The sequence below is a fragment of the Bombus pascuorum genome, chromosome 12 (assembly GCF_905332965.1).
Source record: "Bombus pascuorum chromosome 12, iyBomPasc1.1, whole genome shotgun sequence".
NCBI classification, from domain to species: domain Eukaryota; kingdom Metazoa; phylum Arthropoda; class Insecta; order Hymenoptera; family Apidae; genus Bombus; species Bombus pascuorum.
The window spans coordinates 7758296-7770810 of NC_083499.1; the positions used below are offsets into that span (position 1 = coordinate 7758296).

A 12515-nucleotide genomic window follows, 5' to 3' on the forward strand; every position below is an offset into this window, starting at 1 on the left:
TTTGTGTCAAGTAGTGTCAAGTAAACCATACCACCTGTTGAGTAGATTCATGACAGTCAAGAGGTTAACAACGAAATAACAGTGTGTGCGCTAAGAAATTTTATTTAAAAGTGATATTATCATGTATGCAAATAAATGCATATAACTTTCTGTGAAATAAAGAAAGGATATTCAAGTTGAAAAACGCACAGGAATTGAGATACTGTAAGTTTTGCAGGACTAAATTAATTTAAATATTTTAAACAAGGAAATTTATCTGAAATGTAGATCCTATACGCATGTAAATATTTTGTTTCAAAATATTTTACATCATTCAATTGCATTGTAATTAGCAAAAAGAAAATGCTGTTTTTAATATGAAACATGATTTTTTAAAACTTTCGCGTTTTTATTGTTTTTGGAAATTGATAAGTAATAGACATTATTTGAAATGTTACACTTTTATTATGGACGATGTGTTTCTGAAATGATTCATACTGCATTTATATCAAGTTTCACGAGAATGAATTCGCAGAAATTAAGCAATTAAAACAATGTTACAAACAATGAGATGAAATCTTTGTCTATTTCAAATTCAGCTATTCCAGTTTTGTGTGTTGATAACTATTACTCGCGATAACATCATTGCGACGAGCTTTCACTTCTGGAAAACCCAGATCATCTTAAGGTCATTAAGAATCATATTCATACTCATTATATTCATATCATTAATATTTCTAATTAATGTTTTTTGTTTGTAACTATTTTTATCAATTTTGGTGTTCTAGATATCGTCGGTTCAGAACATAATGCATGAATAATAAGGAAATAAAAGTTTTATTAAAAATAACAATTTTTCTGGGAAGATTTCCTTAACTCAATATCCAAAAGGAAAGGTAAGGATACGAATGAAGAATATGCAAAGAAAATATTGTTAAATATTGTTAAATATCTGATATTTTAATTGAAATAAGGTAAATAATCCTTTCCATCGAATTGATCTTCATATCGGTATAATATAAAAAATTGAAATATATGCAATTATAAAAATTGTATAATTATGTAATAAAGAAATTAACAAATGGATATATGTAATTTGTTACGTCCATGTTTTTCGTTTTTCGAGTTGGCTTTATATTTATAAAATATATTTATTTCGTAGATTACTTTATCAGAAAATGTAGTATTCATCAAACATGATGGTAATGAAAATATAAAATTCATATTATGATACTTCTATCATAGAAAAAAAGATAGCGAAGAGATATTTCTTTTGAACGGCATTTGAATTTCGAGGAAAATGCCAATACTTTCAAATTTATCTCATCGTTTTCATATGTTAACAACCGATGCGAAACCTGATCCACCACGAATACCGATCGAAGGATATACTCACAATTTAGATCCAAATACAGTAAACGGTGATGAAACGAAAACGACCAAATTCGAATCTGTTCCAATTACTACAGAACCGCAATTGGAATTAAAGAACGTAACGTCCCCCGAAAAAGACGACGCAGTACCTATTACGAACGCCAAGTCTTCTACCGAAAAACAAGATCTGAATGATACGAAAGCTTCCCAAGATGATGCAAAAGAACGTAGAAAACCGAATATTAAAACGAAAACAAAATCGAAACAACGCAAACATTGTAAGTATTATTCACTCTTTAAACTTGAAAAAAAATCAAATTTGTTAAATTTGTTTGTATTAAAGCGATCATGTTTTACTTTACAGCACAAGGAACACATGTAGTGAATTACAATATAATTAATTCAAACGGTGTAAAAATTGGCTCTAAAACTAGTTACATTTGTAATATTAATCAACTTGCTAAGAATAATTCTGATGCATCAGAAGAAACATGGACAAAAAATATTCGACAAATGCCAGCAGAAGTAGAACGTTTACGTGCTTGTACTGACGAAATTAATTTAGATGATATGTTTATAATTAAAACTTATATTGGACATGGTTGGAAAGACGTTGCTAGAAAATTGTTATATTCGGACGGTCAAATTGAACAATTCGAAGAAAATTACAAATTTAGGGGCATAAGTGAAGTAAATTTGATTCCAATATATTATTTCTCGTTTATATTCTTATCTGTATCATTGCAAGTTTTTGTACTAATGACCATATTTCTAGGTAATTTATCAAATATTTCTGGACTGGAAACAAGCTAATACAAAAAATGCAGATATTGGTAATTTGATAAACATCTTATGGATTTGTAAAGAATATGATTGTGCAATACGATTAGCTTCTGCTCGCAGCCAATCGACATAACGCTTTTTAACTGTATCTTTATAACAATATATCTTTGAACAATTTATCTTTTAATCGAATATATTCCACAAGTAATTATCATATTTATTAGTCAGAAACGAAAATTATTTTTAATTGTATCCAACTTATATTAATTATAATAACTAGAGTAAAAAGTTAACTGTTGTTTCTATCTGTAATGTATATTGTATTAAAGAGTCGTTTTAATAAATAAATTCTAATGAATATAATATAATATTTATTGTAATACAATCCTATAATATAATCTTTTAATCTTACAATAACGTTAATCTTAATTATGCATGTAGTTATCATCGAACAACATGCAATTAATGCAAATATCACTATAAAGCAGCATAAGTGGGCGTTCCATGGGCAAGGAAAACCGTAGATATATATTTATATGTAGATATATATTTTCCAGGTACAAATATCTTATTCTTAGGATATCCATTTTCGCACGAAAGCGTGGCTTATCATCCGCCGATTGCTGCTTTGCTTAAGATAACTGCAATTTTGCATTAGCAACTATGTATAATCTTTCACTGCTTAGTGTTCAGAAATCCATTTTTTTCTTAAATGTAATTATTTAATATGTATATTAAATGTACAATTATGTCATATTATATGATCATTATAAAACGATTAGCTTTATCTCTTTTCCTTTCTCTCTCTCTCTCTCTCTCTCTCTCTCTCTCTCTCTCTCTCTCTCTCTCTGTACATACAGGTATACTTAAAATGATTATATTATATTTCTAGTATATACATAAGTAGAAAATATATGCGACTAATGTACAATTAATATATATATAAGTAATTCAAAGAAGTAATATAAATAAGAAATACAAGAAATATTTTCAAGTAACACATACATACATTTGTAACATATTTTTCCTTCTTTTCTAATTTTTTCTTTCTCCTTTTTTACCAAAAATTAAGTCTTTGCAATTTTCAAATTCTGTGACCATTTCTTGTAAACTTTTATCTCCATCTATTATTAAAACTGGTGCTGATACACTAAATAATGTCTGATGACAAAGCCATTCATCATGAATATTATGAACTTGCTGTAAATATTCTAATGATACACTATTTTCTTCTTTCCTAGCTCTTCTTTTCATTCTCTCATATACAACATCCGGCGATGTCCTCAAATAAACTGCATTAATATAAAAATAATAACTAATATTATTATCAATGAGAAACATATAATTTATACTATGCATTTATGATAACATACTTATTAAATCCGTTACTATATTAGCATTCTGTATACACCAGTCATACCAATCTTCTAAGACCATTATTTCCACATCTTGTATTAATTTAGAACGTTTCATAGTTTCTACAAAGCACCTCGAGCTAAATACTGATCTTTCCATAATTTTATAAGGCATTCCAGATTCGTAAGTATGAAGTTGCAGCATTGTTAATTGTACATAGGATTGGAATAAGAAACTATAGCGTCTAGGATTTGTGTACATTAATTCCTAAATATTTTAAGCAAATATTTATCAATGTTACATATATTTTTACATGAATAGCAGTAAATCTATATTTAAGTAATCTTACCAATAAATTTGTTCCACCAACATTTCGCCAAAGTTCTACTGGTTCTTGCAAAACAGTTGTATTGTCAAATTGTTTAAAATGACTTAAGAATGTTGTCTTACCACTTCCTATATTGCCCTCTATGCATACTGTAAATGGTCTCTTATACAATTTGTTAACAGAAGTAGTCATCTGTTTCATTAGTAGTAACAAAGATTTGCCTCAAGAAAATACAAAAATATATCTTGTAGTAATGATCTTGTAGTAATGATCTTGTAGTAATGATCTTGTAGTAATGAATTGTTTTATTTTTATATGAAATACTAATTATTAAAAATATCGTATTTATATTTGATATGATTACACGCTACTACTATGACATTGAAATATTATCTGATACATTTCCCGCGTAAATTTTCTGTTCAGCTCTTTTAGTGAGATGTACATGTAGATAGAAATAGTAACTCTATAATTTATCACTGTTCAAATTATCATTGGTTATTTTTTATTAAATTAATACTTACCTAATAAAGTCATGATTGAGTAATTTTTTTAAACAATTTACATTATTACATTATAGAAGAATAAAGGTTTTATTTATATTTCTTATTCTGCATTTTATATTTTCATTTATCGTATAACCATTGCGTAGTTGTATCAAAGATTGGTATACCGATTATTCAAACTTTGCTATTACTTGCACTATAATGGATTAAATGCTATATTGCGCAAGTTAAAATATTATTTCATTATATACGCGGATATGTAAATGTATTATTTTTATTACAAAAAAGAATGTATCTGAAACAGTGAAAGCTTTTTATTGAATTGAAATATTTATTATAAGCTAGGGGAAATAAATATACTCTATTATTGACATGTATACAAAATAAAATAAGATTTGGAATTTTGCATTTATAAGTTAATGTATTAAATGATCAAAATTGTTGGATAAAAAAGTGGGACAATCAAACTAACATATGTATTTATAAAGCATATATACATCGATGGCCATGATATATGTATATACATGTACATATGTATACATATAGTTTTTCTATCAACAGATATGAGTTTGTTATATCAGTTGGTTGTTAGGAAAATGCAAGTGATTTACATTTTAAATGATGATTTAACGAAATATTTTTAGATACCTTTCAATTATTAGTCAGAATATTATATTGTATTTTTTATTACGGATTTTTGATGAATTCTATATCTTGCTTCTAAATAATTAATTTCTTAAAATGATTTAAATAACATTGTATATTAAATGTACGCGCAACATGTAGTACATGTAAGGCAATCATAAAATATTTGATGTTGAAAAACAAAATTATGAAACAATCAGTTAATTCATAATCATTTATTTTTACTGAAATTCTATTATAATTGGAACAATGCGAAATTTTTTGGGCGATGCTATAATATGGTAAGTTTTAAATACGAAATTGTTGAAATAATGAGACTGCCATGCATTAACATCATGATTCACTTTTTATTTCTTTTCTTCTTTCTTTTCCTCTCTCTTCTAAAAAATATATTACAAATAAATAAAATCCTTGGATGATATTTTTCACTTATTAATATAATTTTTTCTGTAGCATATTGCTACTACTTTCAGTAAGCCTGATATTTGGAGCTAGTGAAATTATTAAGTCTTTTGTGAATACCGGAGAAAATTTTTTAAAAACTTCTTCCTATAATTGGATTATTAAATTATGCTTAAATTTATTGAGTTATGCTACTGTATTATTGCCAGGTTGCCTCATATACAAATATGTTCGTCATACCAAATATATCCAAAGGGGAGGTAAGTGATAGGATATATTAATATAATAAAAAGAATTTATGAACTTTTATTTAAAATTGTGATTCTTTTAAACAGGCAAAGGGTGCATACCCAAACTAGTACATTTATGTTTTGTGGGTCATTATGAAACAGGACTATTGGATTCATCTTCTTATACATCTACACCATCGAATCATAGCCAACGTACTTTTACACAAGATGCTTTGTTACTCCTATATTGTTTTTTTGGGTTGCAAATTAGTTATTTAACATGGGGTTACTTACAAGAAAAAATAATGACGCAGGTATAATCTGTTTAATAAAAACACACACACACATGCACACATATGCATACACACCATACATTGATAAAGAAATTTATGAAATTACAAAGCCAGAAATGTTTTACAATGAATTATCTTTGACAAATTGTACATTTGGACAAATGTGAAATAACAACACTAACAATTTTCAAGTACATGTTAATATGGGATAATGCCCATCATGTACTAAAAAACATTCTTAACTTAGAGTTTGATCATTGCTAGTCACTACTTCTAGGATATCGAAGGTTCCTGTGAAGCAATGATTTTTGAATTTGCAACTCTATTTTCTTGAACATAGACTTTTAATACCATTTCGAGATGATGTTTAAAATGTAGGTTGCAAAATTCATAATATGTTATAAGTATGAATAATCTAGTTTAATATTATACAATCATTAAAAGTCTTTTATGAAAACATTTAATTTTTCAGGAATATGAAGACGTTGCTGGCAACAAGGATCATTTCCAAGATTCACAATTTCTAGTATTTGTAAATCGAATTCTTGCATTCTTAATGTCAGGGTTGTATTTAATAATTCAAAGACAACCACAACACAAAGCACCTCTTTATAAGTATGCATTTAGCTCCTTATCAAATATTATGAGCAGTTGGTGTCAGTATGAAGCTCTAAAGTATGTTAGTTTCCCAACACAGGTAATCATTCGTTTAACATTTTGTTTTTTATTTCTTGACTCGAGAATTTTGTTTGGTAATTACGTTTAATTAAATATGGTATATACATTTCAGGTATTGGCAAAAGCTTCGAAAATAATCCCAGTAATGATAATGGGAAAAGTAGTTTCACATACCACATATGAATATTACGAATATGTTACAGCTGTACTCATTTCTATTGGAATGACATTGTTCATGTTAAATAGTTCAGATTACAAAGGCGGTGAGCGCTTTTTGTCATTTAGTGTAAATTTACTAATCTCTTTTGTCTCTAATTATTGTTTCAATGCTTTTAGATGGAGCTACAACTATATCTGGTATTATTCTCTTAGGAGGCTATTTATTATTAGATAGTTTTACAAGTACCTGGCAAAGTGCATTATTTAATGAATATGGAGCAACGAGTGTGCAAATGATGTGTGTAGTTAATATGTTCTCCTGTTTATTAACTGCAATGTCCTTATTTCAACAATCAAGTTTCCCTCTTATATTTTCTTTTATGACAAAGGTAATTTTAATTAATTAAAGTAATGATAGCAACAATCTCTGATACAACTTTAATATTCTTATTATTGCACAGTATCCTAGGTTCATTGTGGATTGCTCGCTTATATCAATTTGTTCAGCAAGCGGTCAATTGTATATCTTTTATACAATTTCTAAATTTGGTCCAGTGACGTTTGTCATTATGATGACTATAAGACAGGTAATTATTTTGTTAAATATATTACTATTAATAAAATAAACAAGCTTAAAAGGTATCGTTTTCTTCCTTTTTCAGGGTTTGGCTATATTATTATCTTGTTTGGTATATCATCATCGTGTGACAGTTATTGGTATCATTGGTATTCTACTAGTATTTGGTTCGGTATTCTTACGAATGTATTGTAGCAATCGATTACGTGCAATAAGAAGACGTAGGGCTGCGCAAATAGTATAAAAGTTAATTATGGAAACAAAAAGGCATAGATACAAATTTCATTAAATTTTGTACATTTCTTTTTTAAATGTACATAAGTTTTGTTAGATATAGTTAAAAAAAAGTGATTAATTCATATTGATTATACTATTTTGATAGTTTTCATATATATTTTACAAGCACTGGAGAAAACAATAAGTTATTTTTAAACATCCAGTTTTCAAACCTGTTATTTGATAATGTACTAATGTACTTTTAAGTAGAGTACTTTTAAATACACATACATACATACATATATATATATATATATATGTATATATGTATATGAATATATATATATGTATGTATGTGTGTGTATATATACACGTATATACATATTAAAAATAATTAGACAGAAAAATGCATTATTTATTTAAGGAATATTTATTTTATTATAGACAAAAAATGTCATTTTTACAAGAAAATTATTAATAAAAAACATATTGATTGTACGATTTATTGTCTACAAAGTTCATTTATACACAGGAATGGATATTTTATTGGAGATTAAAAACATACTCGTTCATAGATTAGATTATTTTTAATTTTTATTAATATCCAGAAACATACAATATGATGCAATCAATTAAAACTCTTAAGTACTAACGAGGTTGTTTATTCTTCTGGAGACGAAGGTTTGTAAATAGCAATGAGGCACAAGATAGAAATGATTAACTCAGATGCTAGAAGTACCAATTGTATGCTACAAAGAATCACTTCTAGTCTGAGCACATAATTTTGCCAAATTAGAAAGTATAACGTTGCCAAGGAGCTGGGTACAGTTAAAATAACTCCGATAAGAATTGGTAGTCCATGTTCTGTCAAATTCCCTTTCCTTCCAAAATGAATTCTGGCTCCTTCTGTGATTATAAGTAAGAACAAAAGTGCAAACTCTGCCAATGTTGTATTTGTGCCAGGTGAAGGTAGATTTGCAGCTTTAAAAAAGCCCATACCCAGTTCACATATAGCAAACATACCAAAATAAAAAGAGTTTAGATACATAAGAATTTCGTATGTTAAAGATGAACTGGCTATTGTAGGCATTCTATAATGACTCTTTAACAATGTTAGAAACCTTATGCTTGTTAAGTTCTATCTAATATTAACTCATTCTGTTTTAATGTACCTAATTATGAAAAACGTTGTTCCGTATCCATTATAATTCGCACCTTCTCGATTAAGTATATACAATGCTTTTTCCGTTCATTTATTGAATTTCATTTATATTCTTTCTTTTTAACTTAGTTTTCTATTCTACAACGACGATGTCATTCTTGAGTGTTACACACGCAAATGGAGGTTACCTTTCGATTTTATTTTTGAATATGTCACAACATGCGTGCATACATGAATATTCAGATCTAGAATAACATTTGTAGATTATTTTAGCGAATTGTTGATAGAAGGTGTTCTTAGTTAACTATTGATGATAAATACATAAAGCGAAGATCATAAAGATCAAGTTTGGTTAAGAAGGTGTAAACACAACCGAATTTCTTAGAAATAAAGTAATATAGTAATCATTTCCACTGTTTTCTTTGAAGCTTTTATCTTTCGTTACGTTTCCTTGACTATACATTTAGTATTTCAGTTAAGAAAGCTTATACATCGAAGAAAAGTTTAGCAGATACCTACTTTCCCGAAAGGAATAACAACCAACTCGTGATTCACATATCATGAATATACCGAGCAGTGCTACCAAATGAGGAAACAAGAAATGTACGTAATTTGATTGCAAAATTTGAATAACATATGTATGTACTTTAACATGCATGTATAGATTTCGGAGATATATTAACATGACTTCAGTATGTAATATTGAATGTCAATATGTATTTTAACCTTTACAAATAGAAGTTGTTATATCTAAAACGATATCTTTATCGAAATATATAATTTGAATGAACCCCTAAAGACTATGAAAGAATGGATTAATTCGAAAAATGAAAAGTTTATAGAAGTAATCGATGGGTAATCTATCATGACAGAGCCACCATCCGAGTGCGATGAATAATCTGCAATGGCTTTCTATTCGAACTTTTCAAGAGCATTTCGTTTCAACAAATTCCTTCAAAATCTTGGAGAAAAGTGGCAAAGAAAAAAATATGTAACCCCGATACGATTTCATCGATCGATAGCAAGAAACGTTAGCAATTTTGAAAGTTCGAAGCGAGTGGTTAAAGCTGTTCTTATCTTGTCTTACAAGCCTCAGTATCGAACGCAAATTTATGAAAACGATCTGTTGGCAAAGAACACGGAATACGAAAGTTTCTTTGATATAATCTTAATCGTGGCAAGAATTCTTGTGATAGGTTCTATTCTTACTGGATTGACTGTCGTATATTTGATCACACGTTTTACACATGGACACGTGTTTCCGATAATTCTCCGGAAAGGTAATTATTGTTAATCGAAGGAAAACATATATCGATCGCAGGTTACAATTGCAGGTATCGAATTTCTCGGGCCAATTTTTATAAAATTCGGTCAATGGGCGTCAACAAGAAAAGATTTGTTTCCTGAAGATATTTGTCGTACGCTGTCATTATTGCAACATAACGCTTCCGCACATTCTTGGATTTATACAAAGCAATTGCTTAAAGCCATATACGGCTCAAATTGGAGGAATATATTCGTAAAATTCGAACACGAGATGCCTATCGGATCAGGGTGTTGTGCTCAGGTATAAAAATGAAATTGGTTCGATCGAGTTTGATCGATAGATTTCATTTTGTCCGTTCGTTCGATTTGATGAATCTGTCCGACCGGCAGGTGTACAAAGCATGGGTAGATCTGAATGCTCGAGTGGATGTAACGCGAAAACCTCAAATACCTGCATTTATTCAAAGTAAGCCATTTAAGCACGATCCTTTCTTTCATCTTATCTAACACATTGCTACACATGCTTCTGATCAAATTTCAACGAAACTTTCAATCACACGAAAAATAAAATCTCTAATGCTTCTGTAATTTTTAATACGTATATATGTTAATGTATAATATGTCATGAATCTTGTTGCAGTTATCGAATATTTAAAATTTGGCTCGTTAATCAGTTTCATTGGTAAATATACGAAAAAAATTAGTTCTACTATATCGAATTGTAAACATTTCACGCGACATGAAATAATTTCAGAGAAAACGTTGAATATTGATGAAACAGATAAGAACGTTAATGCATATATAAGTCGGAAGCTACAACCGGTAGCGGTTAAAATTTTACATCCTGGAATTAAAGGACAACTAAGGTATGAGATATACCATGGTGTAATGGAAAATAATAACCTATCTTCCTGAATCTCTGGATCGTTTTTCTTTGTCGTTTAATTTAGAAGAGATCTTTGCATAATGAGAGGGATTTGCAAATGCGCGACATATATCGTACCCCAATTGCAATGGCTCAGTCTTAACGATTGCATCGATGAATTTTCACAAATAATGGAAAATCAAGCAAGCGTCACGTTCAAGTTTAATTGCTTAGATTTTATACAGCTATTTAAAATATTTGTCCTTATACACTAACTGTTTTGTAAAGGTTGACATGAATTTGGAAGCACAGAATTTGATTCAGTTTTCGAAAAATTTTTCGAGGAAAAAGGATGTCATATTCCCCCGGCCCTACACAGATTTTACTCAACGCGAAGTTCTCGTGGAAAGTTTTCACGAAGGTTTTCCAATTTCCGATTATCTCAAAGATCATGATACAACGTTGCAAGGAAAGCTGGCTAAGATAGGGATTAAAACGATTTTAAAAATGGTATAGCGCGGTCTGTCAACATGATTGGTATCGTGTCGAGTAATTCTCACGGACTTGTTAATTAATTACAATGAAAGTTATCGGGAAAATGACAGGTGTTTAAAGACAACTTCATTCACTGTGACTTGCATCCTGGTAATATCTTGGTACAGACAAATCGTGAACCTATTGGAAAGATCAGCGCTTGGTTTTGGAAATTTATTGATCGCAAGTACTTACCGATTTATCCACGCTTGGTCATACTCGATTGTGGTTTGGTAGTGTCTCTGAACGATCGCTGTCGACAAAATCTTAAGAATGTCTTCCGATCGGTGCTCATGGGAAACGTACCTACATATATTTTTCACTTTTCCCCTCTTTTTATACCTTTACTTTTCTTCCATTCACTTTTTCATTTATTTATTTCAGGGTGAATTGGCAGCGGAATACATTCTGAAACATAGTTCGCGCGTATCCCCCGACCCAGACGGTTTTAAGAATACAATGAAAGATATCGTAAACTCGCATCTTCGAAGTAGAGTCAATGTAATCTTAAAACATTTTCAAAAACACGAGTGTATAATGCGAGAAATAATGGTCGAAATCGATGAAAACCCTTTCAGAGGAACGTAAATGTTACAGGTAGACGTGAGTACCGTTGTGACTGAATTGTTTTCCGCGATGGTTCGGCATCGTGTGAAGCAAGACGGAACCTTCAGCAGCGTGATTCTCAGTATGGTAGTGATCGAAGGCCTCGGTCGCAGTCTGGATCCAAATATCGATATCTTCACAGAGGTTGTGCCGTTCATTTTTACAAGTACAGCGTTGTACGACGATTAAATTGTGAAATATCGTTTCAAGTACTAAAAAACGTCGGGAAATTTAGCAAACGAAAGAAACGTATCATCTGTTGTCAAGACGATCAAAAGACGTTCTGGAATTCTAATCTCGAAAAAACTTGTTATTTTGCAATTGTAAAACGCGTTTGTGCGTTTGGATTGTTCTGTTTTTGAAAAATTATATAACACAAAGGAGAGGATTATACTTTATACACGTATAACACAAAGGATTGAAAGAGTAAAGCTACCGAGGAAGAATTTGGAAGGAATTTGTTTATATAATATCGAATATACGCGCGACTATCTTCGTCACTGAATAAAGTCCCGCACGAGAAAATTCCCGTTTTAATAACATGTCATTATACGAA

General features: G+C 29.7%; 5 protein-coding genes across 11 annotated transcripts in view; 3 read left to right on the plus strand and 2 right to left on the minus strand.

Moving 5' to 3' along the window:
* LOC132912714 (adenosine 3'-phospho 5'-phosphosulfate transporter 1) overlaps positions 1–8027 on the plus strand; it is a 139923-nt gene extending 131896 nt beyond the window's left edge. Inside the window, exons 2-9 of one of the 2 annotated variants that reach the window (XM_060970393.1) lie at positions 5132–5252; positions 5425–5633; positions 5709–5917; positions 6369–6593; positions 6687–6837; positions 6911–7122; positions 7195–7320; positions 7396–8027. In XM_060970393.1, the coding sequence (XP_060826376.1) occupies positions 5221–5252; positions 5425–5633; positions 5709–5917; positions 6369–6593; positions 6687–6837; positions 6911–7122; positions 7195–7320; positions 7396–7554 (1323 nt within the window). In that variant the 5' untranslated portion in view covers positions 5132–5220 and the 3' untranslated portion in view covers positions 7555–8027. Of the gene's footprint in view, positions 1–4878; positions 5253–5424; positions 5634–5708; positions 5918–6368; positions 6594–6686; positions 6838–6910; positions 7123–7194; positions 7321–7395 lie in introns of those variants that run through there. The other variant, XM_060970392.1, reaches the window with a different exon arrangement.
* On the plus strand, positions 44–2504 carry LOC132912722 (protein immune deficiency). Of its 5 annotated transcripts, none has more exons than XM_060970409.1 (5): positions 44–204; positions 768–875; positions 1142–1631; positions 1718–2038; positions 2129–2504. In XM_060970409.1, the coding sequence occupies exons 3-5, from the start codon at positions 1280–1282 to the stop codon at positions 2164–2166; spliced, it is 711 nt and encodes a 236-aa protein (XP_060826392.1). In that variant the 5' UTR covers positions 44–204; positions 768–875; positions 1142–1279; the 3' UTR covers positions 2167–2504. The 5 variants fall into 5 exon arrangements, with proteins under 5 accessions (XP_060826392.1, XP_060826388.1, XP_060826389.1 ...); XM_060970405.1 differs by having other exon boundaries at positions 46–204; positions 1718–2043; XM_060970406.1 differs by having other exon boundaries at positions 46–204; positions 1225–1631; positions 1718–2043.
* On the minus strand, positions 2318–4494 carry LOC132912725 (deoxynucleoside kinase). 2 transcript variants are annotated; one of them, XR_009659264.1, is made up of 5 exons: positions 4345–4494; positions 3842–4041; positions 3510–3759; positions 2991–3428; positions 2318–2948 (listed from the first exon to the last, which is right to left on the minus strand). XR_009659264.1 is itself a non-coding variant. In XM_060970413.1 (5 exons), exons 1-4 carry the CDS (start codon positions 4355–4357, stop codon positions 3172–3174), a joined length of 720 nt encoding a protein of 239 aa, XP_060826396.1. In that variant the 5' UTR covers positions 4358–4494; the 3' UTR covers positions 2318–2942; positions 3146–3171. The 2 variants fall into 2 exon arrangements, 1 of the variants encoding a protein (XP_060826396.1); XM_060970413.1 differs by having other exon boundaries at positions 2318–2942; positions 3146–3428.
* Positions 8028–8098: 71 nt separating the features above from the next.
* Positions 8099–9167, minus strand: LOC132912732 (transmembrane protein 216-like). The gene is made up of 2 exons (XM_060970425.1): positions 9010–9167; positions 8099–8933 (listed from the first exon to the last, which is right to left on the minus strand). Exon 2 carries the CDS (start codon positions 8614–8616, stop codon positions 8188–8190), a length of 429 nt encoding a protein of 142 aa, XP_060826408.1. The 5' UTR covers positions 8617–8933; positions 9010–9167; the 3' UTR covers positions 8099–8187.
* Positions 9168–9202: 35 nt separating this feature from the next.
* On the plus strand, positions 9203–12333 carry LOC132912739 (uncharacterized aarF domain-containing protein kinase 2-like). The gene is given in 10 exon segments (XM_060970432.1): positions 9203–9291; positions 9561–9968; positions 10023–10255; positions 10345–10420; positions 10595–10636; positions 10709–10820; positions 10905–11022; positions 11108–11401; positions 11404–11655; positions 11738–12333. Coding segments are annotated over 9 exon segments (1914 nt in total). The 5' UTR covers positions 9203–9291; positions 9561–9592; the 3' UTR covers positions 12149–12333.
* The last annotated feature ends 182 nt before the right edge of the window (positions 12334–12515 follow it).